Genomic DNA, 25,214 nt, shown 5'->3' with positions numbered 1-25,214 from the left:
GTGAAGGAGCGGGGCAGGGCGCCGGAGCGGCGGGCGCGCCGGCCAATCGGCGCGAGGGGCCGGGTCCCGCCCCGCGCCGCGGAGCTCCCGCCTCCCCCGCCGGCGGCCAATGGCGGCGCCGCGCCGCGCCCGCCCTCCTCCAATGGGAGGCGCCTCCGCCCGCAACGGGGCGCCGATGCGTGGGAGCCGGAGTGCAGGGCGACGGATGGGACGGGACGGGCGTCCTGCGGCCATGTGGAGCTGCGCGGGGCGCCGTCGCCGCCGGCTCCTGGCGGGCCTCTTCCTGCTGCTCCTGGCGGCCGTCGTGATGCGCAGGTGAGGCGAGCGCGCGCGGCGAGGGGCGTGGCCCGGAGTCTCTGCCGGGAGGCCCCGCCCCCGAGGCCGCGCTCTGGCCCCGCCCCCGGGACCCTCCTGCTCCCCCGGCCACTACAAAGCCCATCTCCTCCGGCCAGGAGGGCCTCGGGCTCCCTGCCTCGCCTCGGGGTCCTCTTCCCCAGCGGCCGGGGCTCCCCTTCCATCACCCGCGCACGAAGCTCTTGCCCCCCGGTTCTCTCTCTCGGGCTGCAGCTCCCCTCATCCCCAGCCTCCACCCTCCTCTCTTAGGCCGGGTGCCCCGCAGGGGTGCTGGGACTGCTGCCCCCATAATCCCCTAGCCGTTCCCTTGCCGACGTGTCCTCGACAGGGCCCATCATCCACAGCCCACCTGGCCAGGGCAGGAAAGTAGCGCGTGGGAAGGACGACTCCGCCACCCCCACCGCCACCCCCACCGCCCTTAGGAGAGCCCGCCTGCTTGCAAGGGGGACCCTCCGTCTCCTGCACAAACTTTGCCGGAAAATAAACTTCCAACCCCGCCCCCCCGCACGTGGCTGTGCCTTAATGCAGATTTTCTCCGCCCCCCAAAAAAGTTCCTTTCTTCCTTCCTTCCTTCCTTCCTTCTCAAGCGCCTCGGAGTTTGCCTTTGCATCCCATCCCCGCCGGGTGGGCGTAAAAGTGCGCACTGAGCCCTTGGCGCCGAGAGAGAGTCCGAAAGAGAGGGAGGGCGCGTGCACCGCGTGACATCTGTCTATTTTGGGTGGCCTCCCTCTCTCCCAGCCCCGCACCTGCTCTTTTAGGGACAGTCCCACGGAACGGTTTTGCAGGCATGCAAGCTGCCTTTCCCAGATAATGACTTAATGTGTTAATTGCGGGGAGCTTGTTATTTGTGTTCTGTTGACCTTCTGTCGCCCGGGCGGTGCGTTTCACAGCACAAATAAGCAACAGCTGCATCAGTTGAAAAATTGGACAAGCTGGTGCACGGTGCACCTTTTAAAGTGGCGTTATTATTAATAATAGATTTTCATCCTGCTTTTTTTATTTATTTATATGTCTATATTTATATCTTATCTATCTATATCTATATATCAACGCGGCGGACATACCTCATACACTTGCCTCCTGTTTCCCCCACAGCAACAACCCTGTGAGGTGGGTTGGGCTGAGAAAGAATGACTGGCCGGTACATTTTCCGTACTTCTGCGTGTCTCCCTGTTGCATGGACTGTGCTGTGTGCCTCATCAGCCATTCCCTTAGATAAACCTGGTATTGTTTTACAAATAAGCTCATACACTCTGCTGAGAGTGAAAATGTTCTCGTGTTGGTTGCAAAGGAAGGGAAGCCTCGGTCTCACCAGGGCTAACTCCATGGCAGTTTTCTGCTGTGAGGTAAAGGAGGGACCCTGGTGGATCTGAACATGCAGAAACAGCAGCATGCACTCCTCCAGTGCTTGTACTGTAGCAACATTCATGCAGGTCTCATCGTAACACTGCTGTGTAAATACCCAGGGCGCGCCAGATGATTTTACAGCACCCTGTTGCTTTCAGACACCAACCCTGCTACAACCTACGGTGTCGTCAGGTTCTCTGCAGCAGCGCTTTAAATTCGTCGGATGATCACTTCTGGCTTATGCTTGGGGCTCAGCAGTATAAACTAGGTTCACTGTGGTCCTTGTTTGTCATGTTGGGGTGCTTTGAAATTTAATAGAAATAGTTTCCCGCTTGCTAACATTTCATGCTAGTTTCTCACTTTTTATAGCTTTTATATTCCATGTATGTATCTTTTATACCCTCTAGCTTTTTATAACTCCTTTTAAATGTTCGTGTTTTTTATATCTTTTATATGTGCTTCCTTGCAAGGACTGTATACTACCCCCTTATGCCAGTTTGTAGCCATAGTAAAGATTGATTTGATTTGATAAAGGAAGGAGAAAGCAACTCAGCCTGCTCATTTGCTTGCAAGCTGCTAAACAAAAGACTAATTTTGGTGGCTGCCTCTCTGCTGATATTTTGAAGCTCTATATCTTCTAATAGATCTTTTCTAGAGCTGAGCAGCAGATACATTAGGATTAGCTCTGTGTGTTTTAAATTGTGTTTTAATTATTTCCTTCCCCTGTGGCCACCCTCCAAATAGAGGGAGGCAGTAGCATTAAATCTTCTGCTAAAAATGAGTATCTTCCCCAATCAGTGAAGTGCAGACCAAGTGAAGTGCAGACCAATTACCTTCCTGGTAATTCTGAATTTGTTGTCAAATTAGTTTCACCTTGACTTCCACATGGAGATATCAATTTGTGTGCTTCCTTTGTTGTTGTTGTTTTTAAATACAAGAAACACAGAAGAATAGTCTGGCCTATTGGGACCACAAAAATTTACTAGCATGAAAGAATGGGATCATGTCTACCTTCCAGCCTCAATTCATCACAGGCACGTGAAAATTATTCTCACCAAGTGACCAGTAGTTGATTAGATAATTAGTGGGGGAAATGCATTCATATGGGTGAATATCCCTTTCAAAGCTATAAAATATAGGTAGATTTTAACTGCAGAGAATGAACCTTCTGTTCTCTCAATATTTTGGAACACAGCTACCATCATCCCTTGCTACTAACCTGCTGGCTAGGGTAGATGGGAGTTGGAGTCCCAACAGATTGGAAGAATGCAGTTTGCCACCTGCTGCCCTGTTATTACCCACAGTGGTGCATCCTTATGAATTGGATTTTTCTCCTAGTTCCTGGCTCGGCTAGTGATACATGCACACATACCTCTGGATGTGGATCAGGACAATTGAAGTGCTGCATGTGTGAGAAAGCACTATTTTAGTTTTGTTCCAATTTGCTTATGTTCCTGCTTGCTGATGTATCCTCTTCCAAGGAAGAATGCCCTTCTAAAGTCATGGCCGTACTTAGCTGTGTCCCTGTCTTAAAGCTGGATAACAAGCAAAGCCCTGAAGTCAGTGGGGAGAAGTGTTTGAGAAGTCCTTTTATTAGAAAGTGTATTGCGTTAAGCTTAAGGACTTAATTAAAACTTAAGGTCGTGTTAGGCCTTTGGAAGTAGCGACTTCTGCAAAATAATAGATTATAGTGCTTTGGATTTGATTTGAAAGAGGTGCTTTTGAAACACGTTTGCAGATTTAACATTAACCTTCAGCTGGTTAAAGCAGCCATGTCTTTTCCCCGGAATGGACATTCGGAGAAACTTACGTGCTGTGTTCTTCTGTTTGGTTTGGCTATTTTTATGTACACAACCAGGCAGTATTTGTTAATGTGTAAAAAACACCCAAACCCTGATGAACTTTGTCAATTTACAGTATATGTTAAGGATATGTTGTATTATATTTTCATAGCCTGGTTCATGAGCTTGGTTACTTCCGCGAAAGAAGGAATGGAAGTTCTTATTGGGTTAAACTGAGCAAGTGATGCAAATTGCATTTGGAGAAAGATCAAAGATGACTGGAAAAAAAAGTGATGTCTCTAAATTGGCATCTTCAGACAGACTGTGAGAATGTTCATGAGGGTATGTTGCATTTAATTTGGAAAAGTTGAAATTGGGAACACTGAAATGCCTAGGGGAAGCACGAGAGAGAAGGAATGCGTGTGTGTCTCTACCGTGCTGAATCAATCAATCCCTAGGGAAGATTTTCCCTGGCAGTTCTTCAGGTGAAAGGAGGATGGCAGAGAGCAATGCCATGTCGAGCTGGATATGATTTAAAGACTTTAAATAAGCAGTGCAAATAAGATAGCCATTCCTTGTCTATCATAAAAAGTAATGGGCAAAGAAAGACACTGCTGATGCTGTAAATCAGTTCTGTGTTGGGCTAATGGAAGCATGTATGACCTTGGTGCTTATAGGTGGAAGAGATAAATATGTATATATTAAGTTCTTTGATAGGTGACAGACCTCTATCAGTCATTCCATATCTTGGGTCTAACCTGTCTATGATGCCTCCATTTTTGAAGCTGTGTCCTGCTACCACATTACATTTCTGGTTCGGGTGGAGTGTTTTTTAACGCTTTTTGCAATACCTGGGAATCCTACAGACCTTGAAAGATAGGAAACCATGTACAAATATTATTAACGGTTGGGTTGGCAACCTGGCTCAAAATTAGCTCAGACCAGAGTAGCCCAACATGTTCAAAATGGGCCGAGTGTTGGGTAAAAGGAGAACAGCTCTTGAGTGAAAATTGTTCTTCTAGTTCATCCATCCAGGACTTTTTTTTAATCCATTCAGTTGGGGCTGATTCTCAGAGACTGCCTAGACAAGGCCCTGCAGTTTTCTTGGCAAGGTTTTTCCGAAGTGGTTTGCCATTGCCTCCTTCCAAGGGCTGAGAGAGGGTGGCTGCCCCAAGGTCCCCCAGCTGGCTTTGTGCCTAAGGCGGGACTAGGACTCACAGTCTCTCGGTTTCTAGCCTGGTGCTTTCATTACTACACCAGACTGGCTCCAGAACTTAGCTGTACCATATTGCATTCAGGATTCCTTTTCTAGGTATTTGTCATGTTCACTGTTCCAATGTTGCTGGTACATCGTAACGTTTCGCATGTCATTTGGCTGATGCATGTTTCGTCTGGGAGGGGAGGAGGATTCCATCTCGTGGGATTGTTATATATTAGCAGCTGGATTGGAATGTGTTTGGGTTATCTTGTGTGTTCAAGGTTCCTTTCCCAGGACATCAGCAGAAATGGTTACCAGCACCTGTGGGGGGGGGGAGTTTGCAACGGCAGGGTGAGGGGAGGGATTACGTTTGCGCCAAGGGTTTTTAGTTTGTGTTTGGCGCGCTTTTACTCATTCTCAGCTTTCTCTGTATTTGCATACTATTCTTTAATAAATCAGATATCATTAAGTTCCTGCTTGTGAGTCTGAGTCTATTAGAGTAGGCAATCACTACATAAAGCTGAGATTCCAAAAAAATTTTCCGTTAGCCCCTTTCCAGATTTATTTTGTGAGGGAGAAGTGCTAGCGATGAGCAAACCAAATCCCCAAACCGAGGAATCGAGCGAGGGGGAACCCGACTCCACAGTGATAAGAACGGAGAGAGTCCCTCCTTGAGAGCCCTCAGAAGTTCGAGAGAGGTCGAGCTCCAGCCTAGGAAAAGAGGAGGTTGGAGGTAAAAGAGCCCCTGAACCAACCGGCGAGTCATCAGCCGAGCTGCTCACCTGGGATGAAACACAGGGATCCCTACCAGGGACATCCAAAACGTCTTGGAAGCAGCGATACCTGATGTCCCCAACCGTGGTGAGGCAGGAGGGAAAGGAGAATTCCCAAACCCCTGATTGTATAAAACTGGTAGAGGCCAAATTGGAGTCACTAGAATTTATGTTCCATAAAATGTCCATGGACTGGGGTCCCCGGGAGAGGAGGAGAGAGGAGTCCAGTAATAGGTATTCGACCCCTTCTTTGCCCCCACCTTCCCCGGGGGAAAGGAGTAGGACCCGGCACAGAGAGGAAGTAAGAGCGCCGAGGGTGAGAATTTCAAGGTCCCCTCCTCGTGAGCGGAGCTCCCTAGGGGCTAAGAGGAAGCCCGACCGACCAGCTGTGGCGAAGGGACCGCCCGGAGTGGGGGTTAAGGACTTTACCATTAAATTTGATGGAGATCCAACTAAGCTATCGTTCTTCCTTACCAATGCAAGGAGTTATATGGATGAATGGGAACAGTGTTTCCGCTCAGAAAGAGCCAAGATTAATGCCATTGCCACTAAGCTCAAGGGGCGAGCTGCCGATTGGTATGTGCAGTTATGTCAATTGGATGCCCCTGAGCTGGAGGAGTTCGAAGAATTCCTGTGGGTGTTGAAACTACACTTTGAAGACCCGTTAGCTAAAGAAAGGGCAAAACGGACATTGAGGGAGCTGTGCCAGGGGCCACGATCGGTGGCAGATTACGCTCTGGAATTTAAGGCTCTGGCTGGGAAAGTTGAGGATTGGTCCCAATCCACCTTAATAGAACTTTTTAAGGATGGTCTGAATACGGAGGTCCTGAGGTGGTCGCTTGGCAGGGACGACCCAGATACCCTGTATGAATGGATACAGCTGGCAGGGAAGGCTGAGCATGCCCATGAGACTTTTGCTCACCGGAAGGTGATGAGATATGCTGGGCTCAGGAAGGGTTCCCGCACTGCTGCACCCACTGGAAAGACCAGTCAACGTGCCTGGGAAGAGGAGAGAGGGCGCCGCTATGCGAAAGGACAATGCCTCTGATGTGGGAAGGAAGGTCACCGAGCGGCGGCGTGCCCGAAGGGAAAGACTGATGATCGTCCAGGAAAGTCGTCGGGGAAATCTCCCTCTTCACCCAGGAAAATGAAGGCAGCCATGGCTGAAACTGAAGCGGAGGAGATTCCTTACTTCGGGGACGAGGGGGAGCCCGATCTACTCCAGCCGGTGGGAAACGCCAGCCACCTGCTTTAAAGAGCGCCTCTGGGCAGGTGGTGGAGGAGGGGCGCGACCATATTTTGGTGAGTGGCAACTATCCTACACTGACAGTGAAAGTGAAGCTAGACTCCCGCACAAGAACCGTTGAAGTTTGGGCATTGATCGATTCAGGGTGTTCGCGTTGCTTGATGCACCCTGACGTGGTGGCTGCTTTGGAGTTACCCAGCTTTCCACTAAAACGTCCCATGATTTTTACCCAACTGGATGGTTCTACAGCAGGGGGGAAGCCAGACACCCATTCCACGGGCATGGTGGCGTTGCAAATGGGCAGCCACTGTGAGGGGCTGCCGTTTGTAGTGGCGCCTGTGGGGGGTCCCTTAGTCATTCTGGGGATTCCTTGGTTGGTCCAACAAAACCCATATATAAATTGGGTGCACAGGACTTTGACTTTTGGGGATGGTTTCTATCAAGCCCCTGGGGAGGACAACGCTCCGCAGGCTGCAGTGGGGAGGGCGGCGGCAGCAACCCCGCATTTTGCTGTCACCCCACTGGAGGGCTTGCTGGAGCAATACCAAAGCTTTGCGGATGTGTTTAGTGAGAAGGAAGTGGACCAACTTCCACCTCATCGAAAAACTGACTGTGCGATAGAGTTGGTCCCCGACGCGCAACTGCCCAAACCAAAAATCTGTGCCATGACGCAAAAGGAGCTGGCGGCGTTGCGGGAGTTTGTGGACAAAAACTTGGCCAGGGGTTTTAATGAACAAGCAAATTCACCAGTGGGCGCCCCCGTCTTGTTTCAAGCAAAGAAGGATGGGACATTGAGACTTTGTACAGATTACCGCGGATTAAATGCGGTCTCGATATTAAACAAATATCCTCTGCCAATAATAAAAGACATGTTAGCACATCTGGCTAAGGGGAAAATCTTCTCTAAGCTGGATTTGAGGGAAGCCTATTTCCATATCCGCATACAGGAGGGGGATGAGTGGAAGACTGCTTTCAATTGTCCTCTGGGTTCTTTTCAGTACAAGGTTTTGCCTTTTGGGTTGGCGGGGGCACAAGGGGTGTTCATGCAATTGATCAATGAAGTGTTACATGAACATTTGTTCAAGGGTGTACTGGTCTATTTGGATGATGTTTTAATTTATACTGAAACGGAGGAGGAACATGAGCACTTGGTGAAACAGGTGCTTAGCAAACTGAGAAAGGCTGAGCTTTATGCTAAACTTTCTAAGTGTGAATTTCATCAGACTCAGCTTGACTACCTGGGGTACAGGATCTCTGACAAGGGCATTGAAATGGATCCTGCGAAGATTCAAGCTATTTTGGGGTGGGAGCGCCCACGTACCCGCAGGCAGCTCCAAAGTTTTCTTGGCTTTTCCAACTATTACCGCCAGTTCATCCAAGGGTTCGCAGAAATTGCATTGCCTCTGACTGATTTGTTACGTACGAAGGGGTTGGGGGACACACGCAAGGTGAAGAACCCGGGGGCATTGCTCAATTGGACACCTGAATGCCAGTTGGCTTTCGACAAACTCAAAAGCCTGTTCACTGCTGAACCCATTTTGCAACACCCTGATCCCACTAGACCCTTTGTGGTTCAAGTGGATGCTTCCGATTTCTCAATTGGAGCGCTCTTGCTGCAAGCGGATGCTGCTGGCCACCTGAAGCCCTGTGCGTATCTGTCCCGGAAATTTTCCGAGACGGAAAGGCGATGGCATGTTTGCGAAAAAGAAGCTTTTGCAGTCAAGGCTGCTTTGGAGGCTTGGCGCCACCTCTTAAAGGGGGCTAAATGTCCTTTTGAGGTTTGGACTGACCATAAAAATTTGGAAGCGCTCAGCACGCCCTGTAAGCTCAGTCCTAAGCAGATCCGCTGGGCTCAATTTTTCAGTCGCTTTGACTAAGTTGAAGTTCATTCCAGGCACGAAAAACTTCCTGGCTGATGCGCTTTCCCGCCTGCCCCAGGATTTGGTCCAGGCACCTGACGTTGTGGGTACGGTGTGGACAGCACCCCAATTGGGGTTGCAAGCTGTCACACGCAGTCAGACTCGTGCACAGCTGCCCCCAGCGTCGGTTTCACCGGCTGGGGGAAGAACGCCAATTCCCTCTCAATTGCAACAACAGTTTCTGCTAGAGCTGAAATCTGACACTTGGTTGCAAGCGAATAGAGACAATGTTACATTTGACAGAGGCTTTGCTTGGAAGCAGAACCGCCTCTATGTCCCTGACAGTTTGCGAAGGGAAATTTTGATTAGGTCTCATGATGATAAAGTGGCTGGTCATTTTGGGTTTGTCAAAACCTTACACCTCGTGCGCCGCCAATTCTGGTGGCCCACATTGAGACGTGATGTAAAAAGTTATGTTGCTTCTTGTCCTGTCTGTGCCATGTCTAAATGGAAGGGGGGCAAACCGCAATGGCTGCTTCAGCCGGTGACCAGCCCCTCCCGTCCTTGGGAGGAGGTTTCCGTGGATTTCATTGTGGATTTGCCTCCTAGTCAGAGAAAGACTGTGATTTGGGTGGTGAAGGACTACTTTTCTAAGCAAGCCCATTTTATTCCATGTGCTTCCATTCCATCTGCGCAGCAATTGGCCCGCCTTTTTCTAGTCCACATCTACCGGATTCACGGGAGCCCCTCCCGCTTGATCACGGACCACGGAACACAGTTTATTTCCAATTTTGGAGGGCATTTTTGAAGCTGGTGGGCAGCAAGCAAGCGTTGTCCACTGCGTCGCATCCGGAGACTGACGGATCTACGGAGGCTCTTAATTCGACCCTGGAGCAATTTTTGCGGGCATTTGTCAACTATCAGCAGGACAATTGGGTTGATCTGCTGCCTTTTGCTGAGGTGGCTTATAATAACGCTGTCCATCAGAGCACGGGGCACACCCCTTTCCGTACTGTCTTTGGCCAGGACTTTGTTCCCATTCCTGACTTGCCTCAGCCCTCCACACAGCCCTCCTCCGCTTCTGATAGGGATGCTCACCTGGCTGATTTGTGGCCGGTAATTCAACAGGCGTTGGCTGATGCCCAATCTGCCTATAAACTGCATGCTGATAAGCGACGAGCCCTTCAACCTGCTTTTAAAGTTGGTGATAAGGTCTACCTTTCCACAAAGTTCCTTAAATCCTCTCAGCCCTCAAAGAAGTTGGCTCCTAAGTTTGTTGGTCCTTTTCCCATTGTGGGAGTTGTGAACCCTGTCACGTTTAAACTCGATTTGCCACACAATCTAAAGCGTTTACATCCTGTTTTTCATTGCAGCTTGCTCAAGCCTGTCAACCACTCCGATCATTGGCATCCGCAACCCCCACCTCCTGCTCCGATCATGATTGACGGACAGCAACATTTTGAGGTGAAGGAGGTCCTTGATTCTCACAGACTTCGTGGCACCCTGCAGTACCTCATTCGGTGGAAACACTTTCCCCACCCTGAGTGGGTGTCTGCCCGTGATGTACAATCTCCTCTTTTAGTTCGCCGCTTTCATCCAGCTTATCCTCTCAAACCTGCTCCTTAATGCTTTTTGGGGGGCGGTATGTCATGTTCACCATTCCAATGTTCCTGGTACATCGTAACGTTTCGCATGTCATTTGGCTGATGCGTGTTTCGTCTGGGAGGGGAGGAGGATTCCATCTCATGGGATTGTTATATGTTAGCAGCTGGATTGGAATGTGTTTGGGTTATCTCGTGTGTTCAAGGTTCCTTTCCCAGGACATCAGCAGAAACGGTTACCAGCACCTGGGGGGGGGGGGGAGTTTGCAACGGCCAGGCAAGGGAAGGGATTACGTTTGCGCCGAGGGTTTTTAGTTTGTATTTGGCGCGCTTTTACTCATTCTCAGCTTTCTCTGTATTTGCATACTATTCTTTAATAAAACAGATATCATTAAGTTCCTGCTTGTGAGCCTGAGTCTATTAGAGTAGGCAATCATTACAGTATTATTGCCATTTCCTACATATTCTTTCAGAAACTTATTGCTACGATGTGGTATGGAGGTAAGGTTGTGGGGTCAACCATTGCAACTTTTACACCTAGTTTCTTTGATGCTGTATCAGAACGTTTATGTCCTTAAACTTGCCTGTCACCTATCCCTTTTTACCAACCACCTTTTTCTAGACCTTCTGCTGTCATGAGCCATGCTTCCTCACCTTAAACTATGATTTGTCTACCAACCCCTGTGAATCCCCCTAGAAATTGTCTTCATGCATTGTTCTTAGTCCTCTGTGGTAGAGCAGGGTTTCCCAACCTGGGCAACTTCCAGATGTGGGGACTTCGACGCCCAGAGTTCCCCAGCCAGAAAGGGCAGTGCCGAGAAACTCTGGAGCCAGAAGTCCACACATCTGGACGTTGCTCAAGTTACTGTAGAGCTTAGCCTGTTTAGCGTGAGGTCCCAGGATCTGGGAAGTTCAAGGAAGCAACACATGGGATTCTTTTAACAGGGTCACCTCCTTGTTTTTTGACTTCCTTCTCAGGACCTGCTGCACATCACTTCCCTAGAGAGCTGTTCCTATATCAGAGGACTAAGACATTAATGGTAGAAATACCTTTCCAGGAACGATAACACAGTTCAAGTTCTGTTTAGCAGTTATGGTGAGCAGTGTTTTCACCAGCTTGATGATCAGATGGACAAACTCCCCAGTTAAAACTTGTCTCCATCGCACTGTTACATAGATAAGCTAGCATTCTCCATTCCTAGTGTTCTTACATGGCTGCTGCCGTGGCTTTAGGTAATAATAATAATAATAATAATAATAATACAAGCTTCTTGAAGAATATAAAAACCCACAGACAGCCTGTATGAAATCCTTTGGATTATGGCCATTTTTATACAGTTCCTGTAAATAGGCGGATGCCAGAGATCATACTCTTTTTCTTCTGGTGTGGTTTTATCCCATGAAAGGGGTGGGAGGGAAGTAAAGTGTTTTGTTGGTTAAGGAAATAGAGCATGGCAGAATTCCGGATTCTCTATGCCTCCTTGTGTTTGCTTCTTGTTTGAAAACACAGCTTGGTGCTGCCAGAATTCAGCTGCAGACTGTTTGGAACATTTTAAACATTTATGCCTGAAAACCGTGTCTGCGTTCACACACCTGCAGAGACCCATCATTTAGAAACTTCCCATTTTCCACTGTCTGCTAGTTTTCTTGTTCAGGGTTGTCAAGTCTCTGTTGAAGACGTCCTCCTGCAAGGGGTGTGTGTGTGCGTGTGCGTTTTAATAGATCCAGGATAACACAGGTGGCATTGCAACCGATAAGCTGAAGGAGAATCTGTAAGGGTAAAGTAATAGAAGCAGAAGGCAAATACAAAAATCCTTTGGAAGAATAAAAAGAGAGGCAGAAGGGGAGAGGTTAGAGCGCTGCTCCATGAAATGGGTTAAAGGTAGCAGGGAAGGGGTAAATAACGGAGCAGGAAGAAACGATGTGAAAACTGTGAAGAAGGAATTTAATTAGCCCTCAGCAAATTCTTCTGTTGCAGAGAGTTAATCCCATAATCACAGCAAGGACACTGCCCACTGGAAAAGAAATAATTCTAGGAAAGTTTTCCCCAACCAGTGATCTCCTGATGTTTGGGCTACAACTTGCATCAACTGTAGCCAAAAGTCAGGGGCATGAAAAATTCTACTTGGACTGAGTCCTAAATTCGGTTCTTCCTCTCCCATCTGGGTCACTCGGTTACCGGCCTTTCAGTTGAATTTGTCTTGCTGGATTGTTCTTGTGAGGGAAGATGCTGCAGAGTATCCTAAACTCTTTGAGCAGTGTTTCTGTCATGAGTAAGGATGGCGAGCAGGGGGCTCCCATCCAGACTGTTAAGCGCATGCATAGCACTGAGGAATTGGGCAGCCATTCAAAGAGACACAGATCGGGACCGCCTTAACCTTTGTGGTTTATATGTCGGGGTTTTTCCCACGCTTCTTCAGTTTGTTAGGATTCCTGTTAAGTACTAGCAATAAAACATTAGAGACCAGTTCCTTGTCTCAGCGTGTTTCCTGGCTGTTAGGACAGTTTCTCAACCTTGGCCACTTTAAGGTGGGTGGACTTCAACTCCCAGAATTCCCCAGCCAGCAGAGGATAAAGGTAAGGTTGATTGCAATAAAGATAAGGTTGGTTGATTCCTTGGATGGTAGGTAAGTTCTGGAAGGCCGATCTAGTACTTTTAAATCTGTAACCAGGAGGCAGCTTTTCAAGGAGAAAGACTCCTTCCTTGCTTTTTTCCAGAAATGTTGGTGCTTTATTTACATAAAATAATGTTTTGATAAGGAAGAACAGTCTCACCTGCAGAGGAGAGTGTTGCCCAAGAGCAGATTTTCCACACCAGTGAGAACAATCGCTACCTATTCATGGGAGACCTATCCTCCTCATTGTCTGTTCCTCTTCCTTCATGGTCTTCCTAATATTTATTTTATTTTTTATTTTTTCAAGTTTTGATCAATTATCATATTGTTGATGTGGACGAGTGGGTCAGATGCTGATGGTAATTTCTTGCCTCTGCTGTGCTCCTGCTGTCTTCCCGCCACCCTTCCCATTCAGGTTTAATTTGACCAGTATAATTCCCATGCGATTCTGGGGCAGAGTGCTGGGCTTGCAGGCCAAGGACTCGCAGTTCCTACTGGAGGAGAAGCCATTTCGCATCCTTGGCGGCTCGGTGCACTATTTCCGTGTCCCCCGGGAATATTGGAGGGACCGCTTGCTCAAGATGAAGGCGTGCGGCTTGAACACCCTCACAACGTAAGTGTTGCTCTTTCTCTTGGCTCGCTCCGCTTTGTCCCACTGTAACTGCTGACTCCGTTAGAATAACAGGAGATGCTGGCTCCCCCCCACCCCTAGTGTATCTAACTCACGGTTTCGTCCAGCTCTCTTGCATTTCCGACAGGGGTTGTTCCTGTCCCTCCCAGCAGATGCGAGGAGCTGGACTCAGTACCTTTTGTACGTAAAACCTACCACCAAGCTCCATTTCTGGCCTAACTATGTAGATTCAGGCACCGTTTCATGCTGTGGTGCACAATATGCTTCATCACACAGACCCAGACTCTTGCAAATAGTCAGGTCTTGTGGTGAATTTTGGAAAGGAAAGAAGGGAGGGCATCTGTTGTACAGAACCAACCAACCAAGAGGAGACTGTAAAGGTAGGGATGCCCGAAGCATGCCATCCTTTATTCAGATACAGAGTGGAATGATTCACATATTTGTGATCAAGTAGAGTGGATCTTCTTTCAAATGATCTAACTCCATCACTCTTTCCCCCTTACCATGTCAAGGAAGGACTGCTTTTCTCTCTAAAGATTGGTGCCTTGCTGGGGAATTTTGAAATGACCATGTGAAATCAGGCCTAGGACCACCGCTGGCCCTGAGGCCATTGTATTATTATTGTTATTATTATTATTATTATTATTAGCAGCTTTTGAGTTAGTCTCTGCAGTTTTCTTAGCAACATTTTTGGAAGTGATTTTCCATTGTTGTCGTCTTAGGGCTGAGAAAGAGTAACCAGTCCAAAGTCATCCAGCTGGCTTCATGCCTAAAGCTCACCTAGAACTCACAGTCACCTGGTTTCTAGCCTGGTGTCTTTAACCACTGCACCAAACTAGCTCTCTGTCCTTTATTTAGGGGATGTTTGTTCACTTTGTCTTCCAGGTATGTTCCATGGAATCTTCATGAGGCAGTGAGGGGGACATTTGACTTCAGTGGAAACTTGGATCTGCAGTATGTATCAGGGGGGTCTTACATTTTCTTCAAAAAAAAAAATCTAGCAACCTAAAAATACATTTTCTTTCTTCTGATAACAAACTTACATATACTGAATTTCTCATTTTTATACAATACTGGGAAAAAGAGATGTTTACAGAAGTAAAAATTGGGGGGGATGGTTTGAGTTGGTAATCAGAAATACAGTAGGTTTTTGTGCTACTGATTGTAATAAAAGCTATAGGGGGAGGAAGCATTATGTATGCTGCTTTATGATATATAAATAAAGGTAGAATATAAATAAATCTAGCTATCTGTCTGTATGTCTATCAGCACAAGATCCTGATGGATAGAGAGAAAGAGCTGTTTTTGAGCCCTGATAGCTATAACGTTTGCAAACTGTGTAACAATATCAACAGAATTTAGTTGGCAGGAAAATCTCATGGGTCACTTTTAATAATCCCTACATTCTATAGCTTGGCCAGGCAATCTCTGTTGAAAAAAAAAAAGACTTATTTTATACTCAGTGTTTTCTTCCTCATCCACTGTCAATAAGGCTTGTCTGGAGTTGACTAGAATTATATGAAAGGGGCTGAAATTGTGACTCAGGAACAGGAGATGACACATGCCAAATTTTCTCCACTGGAGAGGGGCGACTCAGGATTCAGGTTTTATCTACCCCAGATACTATTTCTTGTATTAGCCAGTTGGGGATGGTTGCAGAGGGTGTATATAACCCAGTGACAATTTAGCATCTTTGGAGACCCAGTAAAGGCTTGAGTTTTTCTTGAAAATGTTCATCAAACTGGAGTTTGCACTGCACTGGCCAAAGGGTGCTTCTCTGGCCGTGCCCAGGTTCTGAGTGACCCTGGAATAGCTTGGAGTCTTGGTTAAGAGCTAATGCAGTTGTTTTACAAATATACTGAAGGCTCTTTCCTTCTCTAAACATTGTATCTCTTTGCACTGATGTGATATAATAAAACACTGAATAAAAATGACCCCTGGGCTTGCTTGCATTTCTATACATACGCCACAGTTCCTACCTGTTTGGTTAGGTCAGTGTTTTTCAAACTTGGCAACTTTAAGATATGTGGACTTAAAGATGTATGGACATGCTGGCTGGGGAGTTCTGGGAGTTGAAGTCCACACATCTTAAAGTTGCCAAGTTTGAAAAACACTGGGTTAAGCGTTTCCAAGTTATCTGCTGATCCTCTGCTGGAGACAGAACGCTGGCTCAGATGAGAAAAGAGGGATTGCTTATATGCCAAAATGCAAGAAGACCTTTTAATGGCACTCGAACTGCAGAGGTCTTTGGACAACAGGAGGTAGTTGTGCAGGATGAGGGGATAAAGGAAAGCCACGTTGGAGAGAAATTGAACGGTGTCCTTTGGAATGGAAAAAACAAGCAGGAGATTCTCATGTTGCTTTGAAGCAACCACCTAAACAATTTGCTCTAGTTGACCAGTTTATATTGCATTATTCTCTTTCTCTCTCTCTGTTGTTCGGGCTTTTATTACTATCAATGTGGGATCTGAAAGCTGGTTTTTGCAGCTTCCTTTGCTAAATTTGAGGTTGCTTTGCCCTTGCACTGGTGTTGCTGTTTCACATTTGCTTCTCTAGGGCTTTTCTTAGGACAGCAGAAGAAGTTGGGCTATGGGTGATTCTGCGCCCTGGACCATATATCTGCTCTGAGTGGGACCTTGGTGGCCTGCCCAGGTAAGTCTGAATGATTTTGACTTCCACATAAAATGTTACTCCTTACTGGGTCTGCGGTTTTCATTTTATAATGTCCACTTCTGAGGACATAAATCTAATAATTAGAGTATAAGCAGAATGGAGATGCTGGGACATATTAAGTACAGACGCAGAAAAGTAGAAGGTAAGAGTCCAGGGAAAGTTCAGCAGTCATTCCTTTGCAGTGGACTTTGCAGTGGTTATAAAATGTTATTTTATTTTAAATGTTCCTTGTAATAGGCTATTTCTTATGAACTGAAATGTATTCCATCTGCATAGCAATTTGTGCTGTGTATACCTTCTGATGTTGCAGCCTCAGTATAAGTTGCAACTCCTAGGCTGGAGAAGCCTGGTTCAAAAAGTTGGGGAAATTTCCCTGCAGATTAGAATTCTGTATTGCAATGTCAGTCTCTTCCTTCAAGTCCCCCCCCCCCCACCTTTTGCAGGCTTAGCAAACTTTTATGCTCCCTCTTCTTTGTGACAACCATCTAGATACTTAAAATTAGCTAACGGTCACGCTTAACCTATTTGTTCTACAGAACTTGGCTGGGTTAATAGATATTCTCTCTGCCTGGGGATTAGGATTTTGAATCTGATTCTTCTTTCCTGACCCCGCTTTCCCTCCGTCCCCAGGAATCAGTGGAAATGATGGTAAGAAAGGTCTCCCTGCTCCACCCCAGTCAGAAAACAGCTCCTCCACAGAAAACAGTTTCTGTCTGACACCCACTGTCTGCTCCTTTGGGACAGAAGTCCTGGCCAAATTCCCCACAGAAATATTTATCTCTCTCTCAAAGAAAGTCAACCATCTTGTTCAATGCAAGCTCCTCATTCCTTGGTTTAGATTCTTAGAGAAGGTGGATCAGTGAAGCCTTGCCTTCTTTTAAAATTCTCTCTTTTACACTCCTGAGTTGCACCCAAGCAGCATTGTTACCCCTGCATTTCTAAGACTTGTAAGCAGGACAGGAAGGTGGCCTGATGAATGGAGAAGGACAAGTTATCTCAGGAATTAGAAGCGCTGTCATCAAAGCCGTGGAGATGGAGAACGAAGAAAGGAGGAGAGAACAATAGACAAGCTTAGGCAGGGTGGCGGGAGTGAGAACTAGCCTGATGTCAGAGTGTTTTTCTTGCCACCAGGAATAAAAGGAACATTTGTTCCTTCTGCATTCAGTTATTCAGTGTAAAAGCATTTTATTCCATCCTTCCATCCACTCCCTCCCATCTCACATATTTCACATAAAAGCGGATAACATTTTCAAGAGAATGATTCAGACATCTAACTGGAGAGAGCATAAATAAGGCACGTTGGTTCACTCTAGGCATGAAAAGTAGTGTCTGAGCCCAAGTGCCTTGATTTCTGGTCTTCTTTTCAGAGCAAGTGGGGCAAACTCAGGCTGGGACTTGGGTGAGGAACTCACCCGTAGAAAGAAAGGGAGGTGTCCTTGAGCACTCTGTCTGGATCCAGTCACAGGCAGCACGGAAGTGCCAGTGCCAGTTCAAGTCTAAACCTGCAACCTGCAAGCCAGATGTTTGCTCTGAAGTGGACGCGAGGGTTCACTTCCAACACCAAGGAGTGGCATTCCAATTCTGGACTCTCCACAAAGTTCTGCATGAAGGAATGTGCTCAAAGACCCCTAGGGAAGCCTTCCTCCACCCAGGGGCCCTCCACCCTTTTGGGTTGCCATCGGGACGTCAGTTGCATCCCAGAACATCTGGAGGTGTAAGTTGGGGGAGGCTGCCCTAAGGCCCTCTTTGCCCGTTCCACATGTGATAGGTGATTGACTCAGCTGTGCAAAAAACATCAGCTTGATGGTAAACTGCAGGTAGGAAGCCATGATCTTTGACTGTGACAGTCTATATATAGATGACTTGTCCCATTGTGAAAAATTCCAGTGAAGCAGCCCTTAGTTAGACTGGGAATTTAACCCATGCTGGCTGATTTTACATGACTTCGGCTTATTCTCCAGATACCTCCATCATCCTTCCCATTTACCAGAATGAATTGCTGACTTCCTCAGATGCGCCTTTCAAGCATCCTCTTTTATTCTCCTTCCCTCATTTCATTTCTTCCCTGTGGGGACCTCATGTTGATGCCATGCCCTGAAGCAATACCCTTGATGAGTACAGCGTCATCCCTGAAAATGCTTCCTGGTTACTAGATCACGGGGGACTTTCTGACACTCACCAGTCCTGCCTATTTATTTTTCTCTGCTTGTCTTTTCCACCAGAGGCTTAGTCTCTCTAGAGAATTTTAGCTCAGCTAGAGTTTTTGCCTCTCTCTTAACCTTCCCCATCTTCTCTCTCCTCTTTGCAGTGAACTGACTTGAGTTGGTTTTCTCCAGTTTCCGTGCAGTTGCATGTTTTAAACATTTAAGATATTTAAACCTGCAATTTGAGACAGGGTTAGAGATGGGGAAAAACACGCATTGCATTTTGGTGCAAACCTATGTAATTTGGACTTGTATTCAAGGCAAATGCAGTCTGAGGCAAAAACCTCCCCTTTTCAAGTTCAGAAATCACAGAAGGTGTATAAATATTAACGAAAAGTACACTTGGCCATTTCTCTGGGAAAAAGTACACACAAAAGTGTATTGTATTAGGGAGAGTTTAGAAAACACGTACCTTAGGAAAAGTGGATAGAAAAATGATTGTATGGCACATGTTAGAACTGTCCAAGAAGAAAAAATAGATGTATATGAATATTTTAATGAACTTCTTTAAGCTTTTAAAAGTGATTTAAAACCAAGCTAAATGGCCAGTCTGCTCCAGCTCATTTATTTCAAGCCTGCTTAAGAGGGAGAGGAAAAAAAGGCAAAAAGTGCCAGCAGTCATGACTTCTTTATCTTTTCCTATTTTAATTATTCTGATTATCTTCCTTCCTAGCTGGTTGCTCCAGGACCCTGAAATGCAGCTGAGGACAACCTATAAGGGCTTCACTGAGGCTGTAGATTCTTACTTTGATCATCTGATGCCTGAGGTGGTCCATCTTCAGGTAAAAAACGTTACACGGTTTGTTTGTTTGTTTGTTTGTTCCTGGAGTTTCTTTTCTTTTTTTTTAAACCACATGATCTTTATCTCACCAAAATCGGAAACAAGATAGATGCTGCCCTGCCCAATACCCCGCCCACCCCAGCTTGGCTTTATTTGTTTCTAGGCCTTCCTGGGATGCTGCCAACTGTTTCCCTATATCCTAAGCATCTTGCAAGTGGAATACTAGTTGGTAAGGAGAAGGCAGAGAATGTATTTTGTGTTTTTCAACATTTCTGCCTCCTGAAAGTGTTCTTGACCCAGAGGGAACCCTTGGTTTCCCACTTCTGTGTTCTGGTGAGGTTCAGAGCCTTTTCTAAGTTGCTTCTAAAGTGGAACTTCAGACCAAACCGCCGAGGGACTAGGCAAAACTGCACACCCTCCTCCACTCCATAAATCTTCCGAAATACAGTAATTGGATCTGTCACCTGCATTCCATTTGCTTATGTTCTCTTCTTCTCTTTCTCCTCACAGTACAAGAACGGAGGACCAATCATTGCCATGCAGGTGGAGAATGAATACGGCTCCTATGCCCAAGACCAAAATTACATGGCCTACATAAAGCAGGTAAAGTTATCCCTCTGCCCCTTTTGAACTTAAAAAAAACTTCCTGCTGCTACAGGTCACACAGAGGCAAAACAAGCACACAGAGTACCACAGAAGGGGAGCTGAGACATTCAAGAGCTGATCTGATTTATCCCACTGGACAGCACATGGAGTAATGCATGCCAATTGCAGGGAGGGAGATGCTGGTTAAATGGTGGGAAGAAATATTTTATTATTATTTTATATATTTTATTTATTTTATTAATTTATTGGCTGCCCAACTCCAAAGTTCCCAAGAGCAGTAGAGCCAATTCATGGGGGCGTCCTCTGCTCTGGATGTGTTCGGGTGACGGTTAGACAGCCGTCTGTCGGGGGTGCTTTAATTTGGGAACGGGTTGGACTCAGTGGTTCCTTCTGTCTCTAGGACACAGCGATCCCTTGTTAAGGAGGTTCCTGTGCTCTCTTGTGAAAAGGAAGAGGTCTCTCCGCTCTTCTAAAACAAGCAGCTTGAAAATCATGAAACAAACATTTGGCCCTGCAGAAAGATTTGGAGCCTCGTTTGCCGTAGATTATTTTGCAAACCAGACTGAAGCTGCCCGGTAAACCCCAGTAATCTGAAGCTCAGGCAGAGACCGGCTAATTTGATTAATGTCTCCTTCTGTCATCTCATCCAGCAGAGAACTTTGCACAAGTCCAGCCTGTGTCCTGGGCAGGCAGGTGCTGAGAGATGATCAGTTTTAGCTTGGCAAATCCTCCTCAAGCTGCACCCTCTTCCCTTAAGGGGTGGAAATGCTTTGCTGCTGCAGAGGGATAAATGCCAGGGGCTACCTGGCTGCTTTGCACTATAGTGTCTCAGAAACAATGGTAGTCTGGAGTGTATGAGACCTTTCCTCCCTCCTTCCCCACCACTCAATCCTCCAAGGTAACTACTTGCCAATTTTCTACTTTGCCACAAGATTGTTTGGTCTCTCTGATACCGTGGCTGCAACTGAAATAATACAACAATACAATGGCCTATTAATAATCATCACTTTTACTCAGCCACTAACCCCTTCAGTACTAGCTTGCAATCTTTACCAGCTGTCCTAAAGAACCTGATAGATTCCATCAGCAACCTTAAAGAGACCTGATACCTTAGTCCATTTAATGCCTCCAAAGCTCCCTTCTGTTAAATATCCTATTTACAAGTCTTTGCCTACGTTCAGCTCTCCTGCTGCACAATTTGTGAATCATGGCTTCTTAGCGTGCAAATGAATCTGTCTCCAAAAAGAAGGCTCCTCCTCCTTGCTCACGCTTTTTACAGATCTTTCTGGCCATTCTCAAAATACAAAGTGCAAATCACCCTTCTGATGCAAACCTGGGCCTTTAGCAAGGCTCTTCCCGACCTGCGAAGATGGCTTGTTCTAAAAGGCTACTGGAGAATTGGTGGGGTTGGTCCTGGCCTAAGTCACCTCCTCTCTTCAGTTTGACTCTTGTCAGGCATTCGGTTAAAGGAGCCACATAGCAATCTTGTATTTCCCCTCCATGGTGTTACAATTGTCTGCAGTGGTGGGAAGAAGAAAAAAATATTTTGGAGGTGTAATACTGATACTGCTTGTGATCCCTTCCACAATTCCACCTCTCACCGTCGGGATGATTCTCTGTTATTCCTATTCCCCAATAAAGTCTAAATGGGATACTAATCCTCTCACCTTTAGTATTACCAAGTTTTCTTTCTAGTTGTTCAAGTTGGGCTATAAAAATCTTGACCACTACAAAATACAGAGATGTCTCTGCAGCTGTCCTGGGGCTGTCTGAAATTTTGCAGCCCAGATCTGTAGCCCTAGTATACATTTATGGTACATGCTTCTGAAATTAACATAAAAAGGACGCATGAGGCCCAGTCTCCTCTAGAATGTTTGGCAGGGAATCATGAGGCCTCTGGATTGACCAGGGCTACTATCAGGAGTATCAGCAGATGTTTTCCTGCTGTAGCCTTGGCTCCAGCATCTCTTGATCCTTGTAACATCTGGGTCAGAATCCCGTTGGTCCTGAAAGAATAACTCCCCTTAAGCCTTGGTTTGTTCCTGACACTGGCTTCTTCCAGGATATCAGACCTGAACTCCAGCGTGGTAATCATTCTTTTTCGCAGGCCCTGCTGAACAGGAAGGTGGTGGAATTATTGGTGACCTCGGATAATAAAGATGGCCTGTCCGCCGGCTTTGTACACGGAGGTACGTTGTGGTATTCTGGGAAGGGATGGCTGGAGCAAAGCTGTGGTCAAGATAAAAAAAATGTGCCGGTGCACCACATATCTGCCACGATTTTGCAAAAGAGTAGTGTGGGGGTTTTGGGTAAGAGCATGTGAATAATCAGCAGTGCTGTAAAGCATTTGTATGCAATGGAAAGCTTTTGAAGTTAGTTCTCTATTTAGGGGTCAAAGTGTTTGTACTCAAGGATTTTTTGAATTTGTGGCTCTCCTAAGAGATATTCTGAGATACGACCTTTCACACATGATGCTTAAGGGCTGCCTATTTTACACTCTTGTTTGCCCCTAATTTTCTGTATCCCACTGTCTAGCTTTACCCCAGCTTTGCTTCTCCCAGGCCCCTCTCTGGCTTTCATGTTCTTTGGCCATTGGTTGTTAGCCTTTTTTTTTACAAAATTGCAAAATTGATCTCATGCATTCATTTTAGGTGACCTGTGTAATCTCTGGTTTTTAAAGACATTCTCCTTCTCCTTCCTCCTCTGGAGGAAAACAGATCGTTAAAAAAAGATGCAGTCTTGTGAAAAAATAAATAGGCTCAGCCTTCCTTATCACCTGCTTTTATGAGAGCAGAGAAAAAATTCCAGAGGGTGTAAACACAAGACCTCTAGGATCCCAACAGGATGGTCTAGAAATCTTTAGAACTGTATTCCCATCTAGTGGTTGACTTTCGATTAAAAATATGGTTGATTGGCTAGAATTTAAAGAACTTAATTTGTCTTGTTTTGTTTTGCTTTGCCAAATAAAGCCTCTAGTCCTGCTGGTGGTAGGACAGATTTGTGAGCCTAACGAGGAGATTGGGTATATAATGCTTAGAATTGCTAGACTGTTCTAGATTTGTCTGCTTCCGCCAATGGTTTCTGACACCCCGTTGCTGTGTCCATTTTTCTTTACTTTATGGGGACTGCATGTGAAGGATGAGTGCATAATTTATATGGTTCCAGAATGGGTGCATGTGTGTGTCTTTGCCTGCCGATTTATTAAAAGTATTTTCATTCCATTAGTATGCTTCAGGCAACTAACTCAATCAGATGTGCAGAAAGAACTTCACTAAACCTCATCAAAATGATAAGATTAATTCTGAGCATCTTAACGATGACGTGTCACGGTGCTCTGATAGAAAATTAGAAGCTTGCCCCTCTGCAGTAGCAGAGCGGTGGCCAAACCAGAGGCCGAAATGGTCAGAAGCAGCAGTAGGTATGGCCGAAGAAGATATGATCAGTTCTTTCCTTGGCTGATGTGGCCCATCTTTATCTGTTGGAAACGGGGGTTCCTGCAGCTCTCAGCCCCAATTCAAAAGCCTTCCACAAGCAATCAGGTCACATTTTTGCATAAGCTCAGAGCTACCCCCACTTCCCTAGTCCTTTTGCTGAGGACCAACATGTAGAGATTATAGGTTTTCACTTGTTGCAGCATTAAATTTCATGATTGGGCTACGTGATTCAAATGAAATAGCCGAGAAATTTACTTTTTAGATAGTCCATGTTGCTCACTTTACAGTTAAAGCTCCGTGGCAGGTTCAGTCCAGATTCAGGATTAACGGTAGTGCTTGAAACATGGCTGGAGACTGAGATAACAGTTGGGTGGGATAAAGGCTAGAAGACTGGGAACAGGAAGGATTAAATGCAGCACAGGCTAAGCATTTTGGAAGAAAGGTTCTTTCAGTGTGCTGCAACGCTTCAAATAAGAGCCTGTTAATAATAATAAAAAGGAATAATGTCTTCATGGAATACATGCAGCATCTGTGACCTCTGCATTCTTTAGCAGGGAAGTGCCCTCTGTATGGGTACGAGCCTCAAACTCATCAATTAAAATCTAGGGAGAGTTTCATGGCAAGAACAAAGACCCTTGAGCAGGGTTCCTCAACCTTGGCAACTCCAAGCTGTGCGGACTTCAACTCCCAGAATTCCCCAGCCAGCTTTGCTTTGCTGGCTGGGGAATTCTGGGAGTTGAAGTCCGCACAGCTTGGAGTTGCCAAGGTTGAGGAACCCTGCTCTTGAGGGCATGCAAGAGCAAAACCGAATTGGAAGTTGGAGGAGAAAAATCACTGACCAAGGAATAGTCCCAGAGGAGAATATGGCTGAGGGATTTGACCTCCTTTATGTTATTTGGAGGACTCTGAACGGGTTGAGGGTAGGAGTGCCTAAGTGTTAGACTAATATGCTCAAGTGTGGGTTGCTGATAGATAATAACGCATTGTGTGAATGTGGAGAGATACAGAATTCAGCCCACCTGCTGACCTGCTGATTATTACCAATAGCATGCACTGAAAATGACTTGTTTTTGGTCAATGACAAAGCCAAGAAGGTGGCATCATATTGGCAGCTTAAGGTGTGATCTGGATACGAAAGAAGCAGAAGCAGCAGGGAAGCTGAAATCCTTAAAATTTCCCAGGATATTGTGTGATGGGCGAGAATGTCTTTTTGGGTTTTGAAAATAAAGCCCCCTTGGCTTACACAGAGGGCACTTATTCTCCACCCTTCTAGTTCATCCTTGCTTTGTTAAATGGGACCTTACAAACACAAGGGCTTGGTTCAATGTGAACAGGCAGAACTGACAGAGAAGGGCACATTCAGAAGTTCAAACTAGAAGGTAGTAGGCCATAACAAGGCGGTTCTTGAGATGGATGTGTTGACCAGCTGCACAGAACATCTGTGCGTCAGCATCTCCTCCTTTCTAAGGAAATTGCCAAATCGCAGCATCCTACCTGAGCCTCTTTCCAAAGGCTTAGTACAGAACATATAATTTCCTCAAATTAATCTTTTGCACAATCCAGTGTTGAGCTTCTACTTGCTTGAAGGAAAGCAGAACCGCCTGCAATTCCTGCATTAATAAAACTCAAGCATTCATAAATGCTTCCAGTTGCATTTGCCCTTTTGAAATGCAAGCATGGAGGACACCATCTGTCCCTGGAGAAGGCTGGCCACCTGGGCCATTGCCTTTGGATGTTTCTTCTCCTCCTCCTGTAAGCTGCAGCCATTCCCTGCTATGACCATGTGGAGTCGCGCTCTCCCTTCTAGTGATAGGGACAATGGAGGCGGGGGAGCATTTGAGCCTTGTTCTGTGCTTCTGCATGAATGTGTTTACTGCCTGCAAGCGCTCGCTCGCTCGCTCATCCTCTTGCTGGGAGTTGTCTGTTCTGGCGGACTTGTATGATGAGAACGCCTTGATCCCAGCTCCTGCTTCAGATGTCACAACAATCTGCTCATTAGAGTCAACATGTCAAGTAATCAGGAATGTGGAATAACTAGGGCCCTGAGTGATGCGATGACAACCGCAGAAGAGGCAAGGTGGCTGTGAGAATGCACAAAGAGTGAATAAAAG

General features: G+C 46.2%; 1 protein-coding gene across 1 annotated transcript in view; it reads left to right on the top strand.

The window, feature by feature from the left end:
• Positions 1–211: 211 nt before the first annotated feature.
• LOC134502505 (beta-galactosidase-1-like protein 2) overlaps positions 212–25,214 on the top strand; it is a 49,734-nt gene continuing 24,731 nt past the window's right edge. Inside the window, exons 1-7 of the mRNA XM_063310873.1 lie at positions 212–315; positions 13,190–13,387; positions 14,291–14,359; positions 15,962–16,057; positions 18,956–19,064; positions 19,574–19,666; positions 21,777–21,858. Coding sequence (XP_063166943.1) covers positions 233–315; positions 13,190–13,387; positions 14,291–14,359; positions 15,962–16,057; positions 18,956–19,064; positions 19,574–19,666; positions 21,777–21,858 — 730 coding nt within the window. The 5' untranslated portion in view covers positions 212–232. The remainder of the gene's footprint in view (positions 316–13,189; positions 13,388–14,290; positions 14,360–15,961; positions 16,058–18,955; positions 19,065–19,573; positions 19,667–21,776; positions 21,859–25,214) is intronic.

Source organism: Candoia aspera, chromosome 9 (genome assembly GCF_035149785.1).
Source record: "Candoia aspera isolate rCanAsp1 chromosome 9, rCanAsp1.hap2, whole genome shotgun sequence".
NCBI lineage: Eukaryota > Metazoa > Chordata > Lepidosauria > Squamata > Boidae > Candoia > Candoia aspera.
This window is presented reverse-complemented; position numbering and strand designations above follow the sequence as displayed.